The following is a 17,201-nucleotide window of genomic DNA, read 5'->3' on the forward strand; positions in this document are numbered from 1 at the left end:
AATGGCAGCAGCTAAAAGACAAGGAAGGGTAAAGCCCACGAAAATGGAACAAAGGAAGGTCCGAGGACTGGAGTGAGGAACTCAGGTAGAACAAACAGCACTCCTGGCTAGCCCAGCTTACATAGGGTAGGCCCAGCGGGGAGGAAAAAATGTATAAATAGAGGAGCCAAAGGGCTGGGGGGTCTCTCTCTCCTGTGTGCTGGCACGCTCCCCCACTCTCTTCTCTTCGCGTCTTTGGAACGGCAGTCCCTCATGCCTCGAGGATGTATTTTCCTGCTATTTTCTAAATAAATAGAGCTGTAACACGGAGCTGTCACACTGATCTGTCTAAGAGCTATAACACGGTCTGTTTGAGACCTGAGAGCTATAACACGGTCCGTCCGAGAGCTGTGACAGGCCGAGGTCTCTAACGTCTGTTGCTTCAAATTTTTGTTGAGACGAGACAGAAGAACTGGAGAGCATACACTGGCCTGCCAGATGCTACAAGCCAGTCACCAAAAGAACACATGTGAGTCCACTTATATGAAACGTCCGGAATAGGCAAACCTAGAGAGACAGAAAGTAGATGAGTGATTGTTTAAGGGTCAGCATAGGGTGGGGGTTAATGAGGTTACAGTAAAGGAAATCCAGTTTCTTTATAAAGGGATGGAAGTGTTTTAAAATTAACTGTGGTGATAGTTATACATGTCTGCAAACATACCAAAAACCATTGAAACACACACTTTAAATAGGTGAATTATATGGTTTTTGAATTATCTCCCAATAAAGCTACCATTTAAAAAAAAAAGAGTGGTTATCTTTTATAAATACATACTGAAATAGCTATGTGTGAAATATAAAGTGTCTGGGATATGCTTCAGAAGAATCCACTAGGGGTGGAAAGGAGAACAGATAAGACTGGCCGTTAAGTTGATAATGGCTGAAGCTGAGTGCTTGGAGTTTCATTAAACTATTCTCTTCACAGTTAATGTCTGAAAATTTCATAAGAGGAAAAAAAGAAAAATTCCATGCAACAGGCTGACTCACTCAGAAAACAGAGGACCGTCACTCCTTAGTTATTGTTTAGAGGCCCTGCCCAGAGCCCTCAGGTCGGGGAGATGAATTATTGAGGGGAATCTGAGAGGCACAGAAGCCATGGAGTGTGGAGAGGCGATGGGCACAGGGGCCCCTTTGGGCCAGGGCCCCTCAGCCCCCGCAGCCCTCACTGACAACCCACAGGCCCAGTTGACCGTGGTGGTGGAAGTAGAGAGGACAAGATCTGGTAAGAAGCCCCCATACATTCATCTCAGAAGTAACACAGCCTGGGAGAGCCTCCTGGGAGGGGGTAAGGCAAGGCCATCTCACTAGGAAACCGAAGCAAAGGTTGAGGGCAGGACTCGGGGGTCCCGGGAGCTCAGTGTCCCCCAGGAGAGTTGATATGAAGTCCACCTGTCTCAGGCCCCAAGAAGACCTGCTTCCCTACGCTCCTCCTGGAGGGGGCCAAGAGCATCCGCCTACTTCGGCCTGGGCCTCTGGAGAGTCAGGTAGATATGGGCTGGGCTGGGGTGTGTGTGAGTACAGAAGAAGATGGCAGCGACACTGTTGACTCCTGTCCTGCTCACAGGAACAATGCATCACCTTTGATAGAGTCCTGGGTTCTGATGCTGCTCAGGTAGGGGTGTCTGCTAGGGTGATGGGAGGTGGTCGGGAGCACTCAGAACCCTTGATCCTGGGGTGCTGAGTGTTTCCCAAGCTCTTTGCTCAGGGCGGGCTGGGTCAGGGCACCTGAGTTGGGGGTGTGCCTGTGTCTCCGGCAGGAGGCAGAGCAGGAGCTGCTAGCACGAGTCCGGCCCACACTGGGCTCAGTGGGCCGAGGGTACAGTGTGGCCCTGCTGCTTCGGGGTCGGGAAACAGAAGCGCCCCGGCTCGTGCCTCAGGTGAGTCCCAGAGAAGGCATCAGGCATAGCTGTTTCAAGACTCACATGTTGCCTCCTCCAGGAGACCTCAGAGAACTTTCCCCTCCCCACCCTAGCTGGACTAGATGTCCTTCCTCGGGGTTCCTATAGCGCCCCAGAGTCCATACAGGTTGTTTTGCCAGCATCAGTCATGAAGCTGTTGAGAGGTCAGGGAAGGGGGGAGGCTGGGGTACATAGGGTGTGAGTCAGGGAGGGGTGATATGCAAACATCAAATACTCAGGCAAATATGATTTTCACTGTTCTTACTAATACTGATAATAAAGTTGAAAGTTTTGTTTTTAGGCTTCATCAGAATGCCCCCAAACTAAAATAATTGCCTCAAAACCTTGTCATGAGCCCCTACCCTTGCAGACACCAGGTCCCACTGAAAATATCTGCTCACTTGTCTGGCTTCCTATGAACCACGAGCCCTGGGGCAATTTTTGTCTTGGCCACCATGTCCATGGCACCTAGCACAGGGTCAGGCGTAGACTTCGCCCTCGGGAAATGTTGAAAAAGAAATTAATCCTTTCTCAATCTGCACTGGACCCCTTTCTCTACTTCAGCTGCTACAGATGCTGTTTGAAGAAGCTCTGCCCCTCAGGGGCTCTGACGCTGTGCTTAGCACTCTTAGCCTAGTACAGGTGAGGCCCTGGGGAAGGGGAAACCTGGGGAACCAAGACCATGGTGATGCTGCCATAGAGCCTGAGACTCGAGGGCAACCTGAAGGGCTTGGGTCTCTGCTGCTCACCAGTGTTGGCTTGCCTTGCTGGGCTCTCCCTTTTTCTGCCTGAAATGGCTGAATTTTGGTGTCCTGCTTGGCTCACAGGGCCCCAGTGGGAGAGTCATGTGAGCCAAAGTCTGAGTAAACGCTTGGTTTGTAACAGATGTTGTGCTTGTGTAATCTCAGCTCAGCGCCAGTGGGAGGATCCGGGACCTGCTGACTCCAGGGGCAGGGAACCTATCCGTGCTGGATGTGGCTCCTCTGGGCTTGTGAGTGTCCAAAGCCCAGTGAGGTCTGAGAGCGCTTATCTTTAGGCAGGGCTGACACCCCAAACCAAGTTGTTGGAGACTTCTCCCCACTGCCACTCCAAGGAAGAGAGGCTCTGAACTTGGGGTCATGCTTACAGGGCCTGGGTTTGCCCCCAGGACTCCCTCTCACAGTCTTCCTTTCATCCCTCTCACTCTTCTCTCCACCCCATCCACTTATACCTCCTCAACTCTGTCATCACCATCCCAGGTGACCTGAGCATCTCACTGAGCAGAACTCCAGTTTATCCATCTATAAAACAAGAGCAATCCCAACTACCTTGTTTCCCACACTGGGCAGATAATAGGAGAAAAAAATAAGATCATGAGGATGAGAGGCTTCTAGGGGACATACTGAGCTTGGAACCTTGGGGATGATTCTTATAGGCTCTAGGGATGCCCATGGGCTCCCCATGCAGAGATTCTGGGGGCTGGACAGAACCCTTGTGCTTAGGAGCTGAGTTCAGCCTTCCCTTCCTCCAGGGTGGTGGAAAATGCCAGTGAAGTGGAGGTATCTGACTCAAGAGCTGCCTCAGAGCTGTACTTGCGGGCTGCACGTGGAGCAGGCAGGTGAGGACAGGAGAACACCTGTCACCACCCCCACCCGCACCCCCTGGTCGTTTGGCCTGATCCTATGGTCTCCATCACAGGAGCTGCTCTCTGCTCACTGTCACCATGTCCTGCCTGGGGCCTGACCCTCCTGAGGGGCCTGGGACCCAGGGCATGTGGCAAGGAGCCTTGCGGATCCTGCAGCTTCCAGGAGAAGTGTAAGTCTCATGGAGGTTTTTAATAGCTTTAGGGAAGGGTTGGGGAGGGGGGTGGCTAAAATATGGATGTAGAGGCCCAGGGCAGCATCAGAATCTCCTCTTTTCCTCACCTCTGACATGCTCAAGGATTTGCTCCCTTTAGTATTTCTTGTAAAGCAGGTCTACTAGCAATGAACTTCCTCAAATTTTTTGTTTATCTGGGCAGATCTTATTTCTTGCCAGATGTAGAAATTTTAGTTGACAGGTTTTTTTTCCTTTCAACATTTTAACTATGTTATCGCACTACCTTTTGGGATCTATGGTTTCTAGTGAGAAATTGGTTTTTAATCTTATTGAAGATCCTTTGTGCATAGTAAGTCTTTTATAAGTTTGGGGTAATTTGGGAGCATTATTTCTTCAAATATTCTTTCTACCCCTTTCTCCTTCTCTTCTCCCTCTGGGTCTCCCATTAGGTACATGTGTGTACACTTGATGGCAGCCAACAGGTTTCTCAGGCTCATTTTCCTTTTTTTTTTTTTCTTTCTGCTCCTCAGACTGGATAATTTTATTTGACCTATCTTGGAGAAGGAAATGGCAACCCACTCCAGTATTCGTCCCTGGGAAATCCCATGGATAGAAATGTCTGGCAGGCTACAGTCCATGGGGTCACAAAGAGTCAGATATGACTTAACAACTAAACCACCACAACCACACCCAGATTTACTTGCTCAAATCTGCCCTCTAGTGAATTTTAAATTTCAGTTATTGTACTCTTCAGCTCCAGAATTTCTACTTGGTTCCTTTTTATAATTTCTATCTTATTGATAATGACTGAGACATCATTTTCTTGATTTAGTTTTCTGAAAATATCTAAGACAGTTGATTTAAATTCTTTGTCTACTGAATCCAGTGTCTGCTTCCTCAGGGGCAGTTTTTATTCATTCCTTTTTCTTTTTTTCCTTTGAGTGAGCCATATTTTCTTATTTACATGCTTAATTTTTTTCCTGGAAACTAGCCAATTTGAGTATTTTTGTGAAGACTATATTATTTACTGTGCTGGTCCCTTAAGTCTCCATTCTTTTTCCTCAGTGCTCTAACATTTTAGATATGATAACCTGGTAATTGTGAAGGTTGGATTCTCCCTCCTTTCCAGGGTTTGACTTGTTGCTTACTGTGGGCATCAGCCATCCATTTACTAAGTTACTTTTCCAAACAATTTTTGCAAAGACTGTATTCCTTGCAGTCACTGAAATCTTCATTCTGTTATCTCAGTGCTTAGCCAATGACACAGAATTCCCTAACCTCCAAGAATGCATCCCCACCTCAAAAAGAAGATAGGAAAGGGAGGAAAAAGAAGAAGGAAGAGAGGAAGGGGAAAGGGAATGAGGAGAGAGGAATGAAAGGAAGCAAGAGGTGGGGAGGAGGATAGGAGAAAAAAAGGAAGAAAGACAAAGAAAAAAAATCCTCTAGGTTTCTACACACTGACTTTGTGTTGGGTCAGTCCTTCAGTCCTTAGCCAGGCCATTTACAGTTCTGCCTTAGCTTTACATCCTGCTTGCATTGAGCCCTAAATCAGCCAGAGGTGAAAGCCTATGGTCTTCTCAGCTCTTTTCTCACCGTGCACACTGCCTTGGACAAGTGTGTGACTTTCTAGGTCCCCTAGTACACACGGCAATTTTTCAAAAACTCTTATTCCCCCCAAATTTCACTACCCAACTTTTCTGCCCAGTCTTTTCATGTGTCTACTACTTGCCCTGTTATTTATTTCTTGTTCTTTCATCTCTCAAAGTTTGGAGGGACCACCCTCTGGCATAGCTCCTCTGCCCCAAGGAAATTCTAAGACAAGGGAAACAAAGGGAAACTCCTTTGTCAGTCCTTTGTGTGAAACCCAGACAGTCAAAACAAACACAATTCCTTGGGAACAAGATCTACTCTGCTCTTTTCAGAACCAGGTACCGCCATCAGAAATGTAGGCTGTACTGGGGAGAAGGTTGGGGGTAGAGTAACTTAAAAACACCACAAAGACCTCTTACCATAGTTAAGTTGCTTTCTCCTGGTTAAACTTCACTTGATTGCTGTAAACCTTTGACTAAGTCCTAGAGTTTCAGTAAGGTTGATTCTGACCATTTTTTCGCCAGATGGTTCTGAGGAGGGACAAAGCCCTAGAGTTCCCTATTCTGTCATTTTTGTTAATGTCACCTTGCTTTGCCATTTTAAAATTGGGTTGCATTTTTATGTATGTATGTATTTCCCCCCTGCAATGGAAGCACACAGTCCTAACCACTGAACCACCAGAGAATTCCCCAAGCTGTACTTTTTATTACTGAAGTGTAAGAGTTCTTTATATATTCTGGATACAAGTCCCTTGTCAAATATGCAATTAAATTCTTTTTTACTATGAGGATGTATTATTTGTGTAACCTAAAAAATAATAAAATAAAGATCTATACAAGGTTGCAAATCTGTCTGGTGGTACACAAAAGTGACTGGAAATAGTCAACCTTTCATTAGAGTGTGATCTGGGTCAGTTCTCTCCCCATCTATCAGTGGGCATCTCTCTTCTTTCTCCCTCCCTCCCTCCCTCTGGCAGAGACTGTCCCCTGCTGCAGGTACTAGCTGGCAATGTGGCTGGTGAAGAGGTGGAGGGCTCTCTGACCTGGATTGTCTCATGGCTTCTGGAAGGAAACAACTACAGTGGCCTTCTTCTTCGCCTGGATCCTCAAGGTGGCTTGGGGTAGGGTGTGGTTTCTTTGGGAAGCTCTAGGATCTGGCATTACCTGTCACCCAACCAGTTGCAGCCCCAACCCTAGCAAGCCCAGAAAGGGATGGGAGGGCCAGGATTCAGAAAAGTTCCAGAAGGGTTCAGCTGCCAAAGCCTGGAAAGGTAGGGCCAACAGTAAAAGCCTCACCCTTTCAGTGGCCTTCAATGGTATATCAAGCATTTTTATGGTGACTAAAACCTCTGATTATTACCACAACCTCATGAGGCAGATCAAATCCATGGGTGTGGAAAGGAAGACAGGTTTAATTTATAAATGAGGAAAGGGAGGATCAGAGAAGAGGAGGTGCTTGCCTATTTTCACACACTCTTTAAAAGATCAGGACTCTGTGAAATATGATGTCAGAGATATGGAAGAGGTCAAGTGGAGGGTATAGAACAAAAAGAATGGTCTTAAGTTGATAACTGTTGAAGCTGGATGATAAGAGAATGGACCTCCCAGACTCTGCATATGTCTGAAATTTTCTGCTAATAAGAGTGGGAAAAAAAAAAAGTCTGGTGCTCTGTCTCCAAAATCAACAGACATACATTCATTTGGCCAACGTATTCCCAGACCTCACCCTATGTCAGGCCCTGTGGAATGAGGAAAATAAGCTGGAGCAGTTCACATTCTCAAGGACAAAGCAGGGAGTGAAAGAAGTGTGTTTATGTACAGACCAGTTTGGGATCATGGTTAAGGGCACAGGCTTTAGTGTCAGACAGAACCTGGCTTGAGTTTCAGCTTTGCCACTCACCAGGAAGTTGTTTGACCTCTGAGCTCCAGTTGCCTCATCTGGAAAATGTGGAGGGAGGCAGAGTAAATCAGAGTTGCTGCCTCATTAGAGCATTGTGTGGATAAAAGGAGACAATCCACAGAAAGCCTTAGCACAGTACCATCAAACACATGTAAATGCCTGATAGGTGTTAGCTATTTTTATGAACAATACTCTTAATAAAAATTAAAAGTATTACAAACAGTGTGCTTTGGATCTCAGAGGAAGGAGAGATTCATTCTGTGTCTCCCCTTACTAGGCAGTCCCCTGAGCTTGTTCCAGTCTGCTTTGTTGGGGGCTGCAGAAAGGAGGAAGAAGGTGAAACATGTGAGGCCCACCCTGTGGGATGCAGTAGAAGAGGCCCGGGCCCGCCGAGCTGGTCTGAAGAGCCTGCGATCAGGCCTCCTTGGGGACGCCCTGACAGATAGTGGGCTCAGCCAGCTGGGCAGGGCACTGCGGGAGCTGCACGTGAGCAAGGTGAGGCCTGGGGGTGCCTGAGCCAGCAATGGCCAGAGCCTACCCAGAATCCTTTCTCTGTAGGTGGTAAAAGCCTGGATCCAGCGCTGGGGAAGCTGGATGCTCAAAGCAGTCAAAACTGAGGCTGTGGGGTTCCCAGAACCACAGGTACATCTTCTCATCCAAACTCTTGGGAGCCCTAGATGTCTGCTGCCTTATTCTGTCTATAGCACACTGTAAGGCAGCCCTTCCTTCATTCATTAATGTTCTCATTCTCAAACATTTACACTGACCACTCACTATGTACTGGGTATAACATCATGCAGGCCCTGGAAAACCCCTGTCCTCATGGAGTTTACAGTCCTCTGGAGAGAAACTATTACTCCATGATCAGTGCTCTGAAGGGCTTATCCGAAGGGTTCTATGCAGGCATGTAAGTTAGTATTGGCAAGAGAGGGAAGGTGATCTCATGGAAACTTGAAACCTGAAGGAAGTGACTAGCAAAGATGAATGAAGGACATTCCAGGCAGAGAAAATAAGAGGAAAGGTCTCAGAGATAAGTCCTTGGTCTCTTTGGGGGACTTCAACCAGCTCAATTGGCTGGAGGATAGAGTCTGAGGAAGAAAGTCCAGGGAGAAGGATTGGTGAGTGAAGCAGGGGCCTGGTCATGCAGGTCTTTGTAAATATATTGAGATGTTTGGACTTTGCCTTGAAGGTCAAGGGGAAGCCACAATTTATTTTAAACAAGGATGACAATACTGCTCCCACTTTTCAGCAAACGGAAACTCAGAGAAGTGATGTGAGTAATCCAGGGTCTCTAGGGTCATCAAAGGCAGCAGAGGTGCAGACACCCAAGTCTTCAGACCCAGAATAGTGCTTTCATTCTCTTAGGATGCATGGCCTCCCTTGGGCAGAAGGTGGCACTGTCTTCCATGATTTGTCACAGGGTGGCTAGAAGGTCGCCTCTGTCCAACTTCTGGTCCTTCCCTTTTCATAATTACTTAGTACTCATTTTTTACAGCCCTGGGCCTTGGGGATTAGGCCTATAAACTCCAAGTTATTGAACAGAGCTGGCCACTGCTTAGTGCTTTGGGTGCCTTTTCTCATTTAAGGCTCTCTACAACTTTTATCAGCTCCACTTCATGGATAAGAAAACAGGCTCAAAAGACTAGCCACCTGCTTGAGGTCATATAGCTAAGAAAAGGGGGTGGGGTGGGGCTGGGACCCTGATCCTGGGAGGAAAGGTACAGACTTCTCACTCATAATATATTCTCAGCAGGTGACACATTCAACAGCAAGCCCCAGCCCAGGTCTCCAGAAGGAGCCTCAAGGTGAAGCTGGTGCTTGGGGTGGAGCTGGAGGTCTTCTCCATCTTTGGTTACATTCTCCTCCAGTGGCAGGAAGAACAGCATCTATAGGACCTGATCTCCACCAAATGCATCCACTCAGGAACTCTGAGGAACAGGTAATAACACCTCATGTACCCCAGAACAACTGGAAGTAAAGAGTCACAGAGTGCCAATAACATGTCTCCTGCTTACCTTGCCCTAACATCAGGGAAAAAAGCAGAGCTTCTGGCAAATAAAGGGCCTGTAGAGCTATTGGATTTCTAAGGATGGGCATAGGAAGGGGCTGTTTCCCTACTAGGGCCTCCATGGCACCTCTTGGCAGAAATTGGTTATCTCTCCTCCTCCCTCACGGCCTGAGTCTCTGTCCAGGGCACAGGTTCTTCCAGGCAAGCTAGCCTCCTGATGCCATTCTAGGGGCTGCCCTGGTAATGGGGCTCTGCTGGAAAGGTTGGGCCCTTTATCCCAAGACTGTGTGCACACATGGGCTTCTGGCTGAACCTAGATCGATGTCACGTAGGCCCAGCAGGCCCCAGATGTGGCCCTACACTTCTTCCTGGCTCAGGCCCAGAGGCACAGACTGCGAGAACAGCACCAAGCGTGGATCCAAGAGGAGCTGAAGCATATGGAACAGGAGGAAGAGGTGGTGGCGGGTGACCAGGTCAAAGGCCTAGTGGCTGAAGAGGTGAGGAGGGCCCAGTAGGGGACTTAAGGCTCCTTCTAACCTAGCCAAGCAGGGGGCTGGGGGCTGGGATCTAGCCTCAAAGACTGGGCGATACCCTCTCGCATGGCCCTCACAGTTTTGTGGGGACACATGAGGCAATTCTCAGTGCTAAGTGCTGTGAAAGAGGGAGCTAGTGACTCACTGGAACAAAGAGGTGTACCTGGACCAGGCTGGAATGGAGCAGAGACGGCATCTAAGATGAGGCTTAAATGACAAACAAATCAGCCAGAGAAATGCACTAGATTCAGATCCACAGGGCAGTTTGTACTCATCACATAGAGGCATCCGGTAAAGGTTAACTTGTTTAAACAAGAAACAATACATGTGTGCACAGAGGTGGGGTCAGGGGAGGTGGGAGACATGTTTTGAGAAGAGAATTCCGTAGGAGCAAAAGTCCAAAGGGAAGCAATGGCAAAGTAGGTTCTGGATGTTGCGTATTTTCCATCTGGCTGGAGCCTGGCAGGTGTGCGGTCAGAGGCAAAGCTAAAGAGACCAGCTGGTGTCAACACTCTGGATTTGGGCTTTACACCAAGGATGATGGTGAACTGTTGAAAGGCATGTCATCTCAGTCCTGTCCCTCACTAGTCATGTGAAATTGAGCGAGTTAGGTCACTTCTCTGATCCACTGTTTCCAAATCTATAAAATGGCAACTACCTCAAAGGTTATCATTACCTCAATTAAATCATAATATAAAGTACGTAGAGCCGAGCCTGGCACACAGGCTGCACTCCACAGAGAGCATGTATTATCACTGAAGGACTCCAAGGAAAGGCAGAGATGGCACCGGGAGCAGACAATGCTGAGATGTCAGCTGGAGGCCCTTCAGGCAGAACGGGATGCTGTGGAGCAGGACCTGACAGCCCTCTATGACCTACACGTGCAGGCTGCCCGGGCTCAGACATGCCATGTGCTGCAGGTCGGTTGGGAGAGACGGGGGGCAGGCCTTGAGCTGGTCCTAAGGCTACCTGACTGATGGGAATCTTGGAATGTGGGCACAGGTATTTCGAGCCTGGAGGGGGCTGTGCGAGGAGCAGGCCATGACCACAGAGCATCACTACCGCAGCCTGCTGGCCAGCATCTTGCAGGACTCCATCAGCTTGGCCACACAGAACCAGGAGCTCCAAGCCCAGAATAAGCAACTTCAGCAGACCGGGCTGGCAGAGGTTGTACTGGATACCTGCCCTGAGGAGAAATCTGGTGATCAGGAATCCAACAGGGGCACTTTCTCCTCTCCTCATTTGTAAAGGTCCTAGAAGGGAGAGGCAGTTGGGACACAACAGCCAAGCTTACCTCTACTAGATAAATAATCACATCACTAACCAGGGTGCAATGTGCCAGTCCCTTGCTAAATGCCTAATATCCATTTGATTTAGAGATTTCCACTACTCTATATGGAGATGCAGGAGACATGGGCTCCATCCATGGGGGTCAGGAAGATCCCCTGGAATAGGAAATGACACAGACAAAGGAGCCAGGAGGGTTACAGTCCATGGGGTCACAAACAGTCAGACACAACTGAGTGCGCACATGCACACATACACACACACTACCCTATACTGTAGTAGGTATCATTTGAGCCGCATTTCAGAGATAAGCCTACTAAAGCTAGGAGAGGTTAAATGACTGTTCAAGGACAGTCTGCTAATAAGTGCTGGAGCCAGAATTAACACTCAAGCCTGGGTGGCTATAGTTCTACACTGCAGGCAGTAGTGGTTCAAAAGTAGTGTCCATCAGAATCACCTAGGGAGCTTACTGAAGAGAAAAAAAAAGAAATAAAAAAGATTCCCAAACCCCAATCCCTAAGATTCTGCTTCAGCAGGACTGGGATATTTCCCCCCCTACAAGCTTACCAGGTATTTCACCACAGGAGTGGGGCCTGACATCCCTCTGGTCATGAGAAGAGATGACAGGCAGGAATACTGATGAGGGATTCAGAGCATGAGAACCAAAACTACCTTGAGTCCTAAGAGTTCTCTAGCCTACAGTCTACAATCTGTGGGCTCGTAAAAGAATTGGACATGACTTAGCAACTAAACAAGTTTTGTACTTCAGAGAAATTTCCAAAGCTCTGTGCCAGAGAAAATTCGGCTTCACAGAGATCTCAAAGGAAATTACCATGTTGGCAAGAGCTGAGAGAAAGCAGCCTTTTCTCTTAATCTGTAAGTCACCCCAGGATTAAGACAGTCAGGGCACCAAAGGAATGAATTATGTTTGAGAGGAGCTATGCAACACAGAAGACACAGGACAATCATGACCAACTGTAGGAATCACCTACATCCCAGAGCACTTTATTAAGACCTTATTGCTTATGCATTTAGACACTGATTGAGTTAAGCAAGTTTCCCTGTGCCTGGTCCCAGGCCACTCCATGTAGAGTTTCCCAGGCAGATGGGAACTGGGTCGCTGTGAGGAAAGGGCAGGACCCAGAGAGGGAAGGATGATACCTCCGAGGAGCTCCAGAGGGGACAGTGGGCCTTGAGAGAGCCCTTAGGGTGAGCAGAGAGATCAGGAGTGTAGACTCAAGCCAGGGTCCAGGAGCAACATTCCCTGAAATGAGTCAAGCCCCAGTCCTCTCTGAGGATTCCAGAACAAAGGCTAGGTGTGGAGAGAGCAGGGGGTGTTACCTCTACATGCTGCTGGAGCCATGGAAGCATGGCAGAGGCCTGGGTGATGGACATACACATAACCTTCAGCAACTGGGCTTTCCTACATGACACTGGGAGATGAGCTATGTATGGGGGAGCCATGTACCATGGTTGGGCTGGAGCAGCCAGCACCAGGCCTGGGGAGCTATGGGTCTGCTGGGGTGATCACAGCAGGCAAGGAAAGCCAACTGCATTCACGCAGGATGAAGCAGCATGCCTCCTCCATCAGCATAGGATAACTTCTCAGGCCTCTGAACGGATGCTCCCCTAATTCCTTAGTCCAGAAGTAGTTGTGGGGGGTGGAAGAGTTTTCTTAATCAAACCCAGCCTTCAAGTCTCCCAGGGATAACCTACCTCCAGAGACTAAGGTGGCTGCTCCCACTTCCCCTGCTTTTCTTACAAGGCACTTGTTACAGGGCTGCTGAGGGGAGGGGTCAGCACTGGGAGGTGGCTCTGATGGTGGTGCCCAACCTACAGGTCAGGAGTCAGGATGGAGGTGGTGAGGGGCTAGCGACTGCCATAGTACAGGCGTACTGCCAGGCCGATGAGCAGTGTGGCCAGGAAGAAGGCAGCGGTGAGCTGAAGCCGCAGCAGGGCGGCTGACAGCACGGCATTGACCACCAGAGAGCAGGACACGACAAAGAGGCGTGTGATGCTGCTGCCGTGTTTCATGACGGCCGACATGAGCAGTCCATTCAGTGCCTGGCTCAGCACCACGAGTGCCGCCCATCCCGAGAAACCCTCCAGGAGGCCCGGGCCGGGGCCACCACCTGCATGCAGACCTAGGTTCAGGAGCACACCAAAAGAGTAGAGGAAGAGGTTTTGAAGGGCCAGCGGCAGCCGCTGTCGCTTCATGAGCAGCTCTGTGTACACGGAGGACAAGCCGGAGATGAGGCAATACAGGATGAGAAGCAGCAGTCCCAGTGGAGTGATGTGCAGGGGCATGGGGCTCGTAGCAGCTGCTGAGGGGGGCCCGGGAAGGGTGGTCCCTGGGTCCTGGAGGCCCCCGGCTGCATAGCAGGCTCCGGCGGCCATCAGCAGCAGCAGTGCTAAGCCCTGGCGTGCAGAGAGGCGGTGTCGGAGGCAGAGGCAGTAGAACAGGGCTGTGCTTCCAATCTTGAGATTGCTCAGCACCTGGTAGGTGCTGGGGTCCATGTAACGTTGCAGGTAGATCACCAGGTTGTTGTTGGCGCCGTATAGCAGGGCTGACAGTGCAAACGGGGCGGCCTGGCGCCAGGGTGGGGTCCCCTGGGGCCATGCTTGCCAGCCCACCAAGAGGGAGAGGGCGCAGAGCAACAGCTTGGTCAGTTCAGTCAGCAGTACAGCCGAGGAGGGTCGGAAGGGCACACGGCCGTCCACGTGGCACAGTGCCAGCAATGGGGCATGGGCACCGTACATAGCAGTGGACAGGAGCAGCATCAGGGTCCAGCGGGCCTTCCTGGGACGGCCCAGGCCTGGCACACCCCCATCCTCTACACTCATGCCCAAACTAGACCCTGGGTGGCCTGTGTAGCTAGCAAGGCGGGGTGAGGTGGGCTGGGGGTTGTGACATGTTCAGGGAAAATCAAGTTATGGAGCTGGCTCCCAGGAGGGAGGAGCCTTGAGAGAGAATACTGAGAGTCAGAGTTAGCTGCAGACTCCACAGTAAGGGCTAGAAAAGGAAGGGTGGGTGGCTCTCGAAGCCATAGTCTTGGGGCCAGTCCCATGGGGTTATGGAGGCAAGGGGTTCAGGGTGTTGGCTGATGAGCCACTGTCCAGTCTCTGCCGGAAAGGAAGCAAGGCTGAAGGTGGTGGGAAAGCTGGAGACAGCAAATGGGTGAAAGCCAGGGTGGCCAGATATGGAATCTGTGGCTGAAGGCCTCCACCTGCTGCCCCCAGCTGCTCATCCTGCCTCCCTCATGGAATCCAGAGCTAGTCGGGCCCTTTGCGCAGTGATTGAAGATAGTCCCTCAATGTCTTCTCCACATTGGGCACAGCATACGCCTGAGCTACATATATGCCAGTGCAGGTGCCCACGGCAAAGCCCAATACTGCTGATGCCCTCAGTTTGGCCACCACATAGCCAGCCAGGAAGCCCTTGAGGAATGGAGAGGACAAGAATGAGGCATCCTGTAGAGGAAAATGTAGGAGAAAAGTCAGCCGGGCTTTCCCCTTCTCTACCTAGGAGCTACTCAAGCCGAGCTTAGCACATCCCACTAGCTATTCCTCCTTACTCTGGAAAACTGTAGTATGCTCACCAAAGTTTTTCAAGATTCTGGGGCAGAAAAAGAACCTAGGAGTCATGACCACACAATGTCAGAACCCTGAGGTCCGAAAACTCTAACCAGAGAAGCCCACTGAGAGAGATATCCCTGATGAATCTGAGCCCTGCCTGCTTCTCCAGTCTTATTTCCTAGAATGCTGCCCCTACTGCAGCCAGACCAAACTGCTTTCACCTCTCATGTTCATCATGCTACCTCCCACTACAAGGGTTTTGCCTGTGCTGTTCCACCTGCCTGGAATGTTCCCTCCTCCCCTCTTTACCCTGTTAACCCCTATTTAAGATTCTAGTTCAAATGCCATTTATAGGGAAACATTCCTTGGGGTCACAGAGAACAGGAACTCAATAAACAACAACTTGCTGAATAAATCTCTACCACCCATTCAAAAGCATATTGGATAATAAAGCCTAAGGGTGGTGGGGTGGTGGAGGTAAGCAGCAGGCACACCTTTCTTTACCTGGCCTACACCACTGTTGACTTCATCTTCCACACGCTGCTGCAGGCGTTCCAGCTGGTTCTTGAGAAAAGCCAGGTCCTTAAGCTTGGGAAGAGAATCCTAGGACAAAGAAGAGGCTGGCTCCAGAAGGCTGACACAGCCCTCTACCCTGCTCAAGTCTGAGCCTGAGAAACCTCTTCCTATAAAACTTTCCTGATGTGATAGTAGTAAAAGAAGAAAGGCATTGAAAAATAAAGAATTCACATGAGGAAGGGATGACAGATGGGATCTGCATCGGTAACTTACAAACACTCTTATAGGAACTTTATACAGCAAGCAGTGTATAGGGGAGGAGAAGGGACAGCTGCTGCTGCTGCTGCTGCTAAGTCACTTCAGTCGTGTCCGACTCTGTGTGATCCCACAGACGGCAGCCACCAGGCTCCCCCGTCCCTGGGATTCTCCTGGCAAGAACACTGGAGTGGGTTGCCATTTCCTTCTCCAATGCATGAAAGTGAAAAGTGAAAGGGGAAGTCGCTCAGTCGTGTCTGACTCTTAGCGACCCCATGGACTGCAGCCTACCAGGCTCCTCCGCCCATGTGATTTTCCAGGCAAGAGTACTGGAGTGGGGTGCCATTGCCTTCTCCGAAGGGACAGCTAGGGGACCTTTAGTTAGGCTTATCAGGAAAGCACCAGTCAGTAAGTGTGCATTCTTAGTCTCTCAGTCGTGTCTGACTCTTTAGACCCTATGAACTGTAGCCCTCCACGCTCCTCTGTCCACAGGATTTTCCAGGCAAGAATACTGCAGTGGGTTGCCATTTCCTCCTCCAGGGATTTTCTCCATCCAAGGATTGAACCCAAATCTCTGGGGTCTCCTGCACTGGAATCTTTACCACTGAGCCTCCTGGGAAGCCCATTAGTGAGTATAAGCTACCTGAAAGTCTGTCTTGTCCAGTGTGTTTGGAGGCCTAACACAGGAACTGCAGGTACTTAGTAAATGTATGAGCGGTGCTGAACTTCCAGACTAATGGTGAGTAATGGCCTGAGGCAGTTCCTTGGACAATTTGGGGGTAAACCTGATTTCTACCTAGGCTTCTCCCCCTTCCTCCCTAAAGCCACCCCAAACGGAATGTGTGGATGTATGAGCTGGAGTTTGGTGAGGAGATAGGGAAGGTGGATGTCTGCAGGAGTATGAGTAAATGAATTCAGTGATTCTGGTCGTATGTAAGTATGAAATTAGTAAGTGCCCAAGGAATGTGATCGAAAACGGATGTGTCTCTGTGGTCTAGAAACTTCCCGTCTCTAGAAGGAAAATTTCGGGGGTTAAGGAATGGAGTAGAGTTAGGAGTGTCTGCAAGTAACTTAAGAATCGCTATCGTCCAAGAGTGGAAGGTGGGGGGACACTTGGGAGAATCCCTGGCTCTGCTTGCCTCGCGTAATGCTCTGTCACCCCACTTCCCTTTACTGAGGCAGTTGACAGGAGTAACTTCCCTTGTGGGCTTCCCTTGTGGCTCAGCTGGTAAAGAATCCTCTTGCAATGCGGGAGACCTAGGTTCGATCCCTGGGTTGGGAAGATCCCCTGGAGAACGGGATACCTAGAACGGCTACCCACTCCAGTATTCTGGCCTGGAGAATTCCATGGACTGTACAGTCCATGCGGTTGCAAAGAGTCGGACACGACTGAGCAACTTTCACAGGAGTAAAAGTTTGCCCCCAGAAGAAACAAGGGGCACCCTCATCCAGGAGCCTTTCCAATTGTCGCCTCTCCCTAGGACTAAAAAGGTGGGAAGCCCACCCCCGACTGCAGACAATCCTCATGTCCACTCACCTTGTCATCCGCCATCTTCCCTGCAGAACTTGTTGCGCAGGCGCAGCATCGCCTCCCTCCTGGCAAGTGCTGCCGCCATCTTTACTGAGGGCACAGGTACTTCCGGGGCATTTCAGGAAAAGCTGGAGGCGCTTTCCTGACGGTCCTCTTTTCGCAGATACTCCCATGTGACCTCTCTCATTGAGCTGCACCCCAGCCGCGCCAGGCTTCGTGTGCGCGTGCGCAGACGATCTGAACGCGATGATCTCACTTGTTCGCGTGTACGT

General features: G+C 49.8%; 3 protein-coding genes across 7 annotated transcripts; 1 reads left to right on the forward strand and 2 right to left on the reverse strand.

Moving 5' to 3' along the window:
• The first annotated feature begins 961 nt into the window (after nt 1-961).
• On the forward strand, nt 962-12,383 carry LOC102398505. 5 transcript variants are annotated; one of them, XM_025292577.2, is made up of 15 exons: nt 962-1,261; nt 1,438-1,523; nt 1,604-1,651; nt 1,797-1,916; nt 2,502-2,579; nt 2,846-2,928; nt 3,448-3,534; nt 3,615-3,731; nt 6,301-6,434; nt 7,501-7,718; nt 7,782-7,865; nt 8,974-9,162; nt 9,609-9,728; nt 10,526-10,684; nt 10,767-12,383. In XM_025292577.2, the coding sequence occupies exons 1-15, from the start codon at nt 1,135-1,137 to the stop codon at nt 11,010-11,012; spliced, it is 1,896 nt and encodes a 631-aa protein (XP_025148362.1). In that variant the 5' UTR covers nt 962-1,134; the 3' UTR covers nt 11,013-12,383. The 5 variants fall into 5 exon arrangements, with proteins under 5 accessions (XP_025148362.1, XP_025148358.1, XP_025148359.1 ...); XM_025292573.2 differs by having other exon boundaries at nt 964-1,261; nt 9,564-9,728; XM_025292574.2 differs by having other exon boundaries at nt 964-1,261; nt 8,977-9,162; nt 9,564-9,728.
• LOC102398182 (probable UDP-sugar transporter protein SLC35A4) lies at nt 12,020-13,902 on the reverse strand. The gene has a single exon (XM_006062698.3). It carries the CDS (start codon nt 13,893-13,895, stop codon nt 12,921-12,923), a length of 975 nt encoding a protein of 324 aa, XP_006062760.1. The 5' UTR covers nt 13,896-13,902; the 3' UTR covers nt 12,020-12,920.
• A 422-nt stretch (nt 13,903-14,324) lies between these two features.
• On the reverse strand, nt 14,325-17,094 carry LOC112586898 (SLC35A4 upstream open reading frame protein). The gene is made up of 3 exons (XM_025292589.2): nt 16,936-17,094; nt 15,132-15,230; nt 14,325-14,522 (listed from the first exon to the last, which is right to left on the reverse strand). The coding sequence occupies exons 1-3, from the start codon at nt 16,948-16,950 to the stop codon at nt 14,325-14,327; spliced, it is 312 nt and encodes a 103-aa protein (XP_025148374.1). The 5' UTR covers nt 16,951-17,094.
• Between the last annotated feature and the right edge of the window lie 107 nt (nt 17,095-17,201).

The sequence above is a fragment of the Bubalus bubalis genome, chromosome 9, assembly GCF_019923935.1.
Source record: "Bubalus bubalis isolate 160015118507 breed Murrah chromosome 9, NDDB_SH_1, whole genome shotgun sequence".
Lineage (NCBI taxonomy): Eukaryota > Metazoa > Chordata > Mammalia > Artiodactyla > Bovidae > Bubalus > Bubalus bubalis.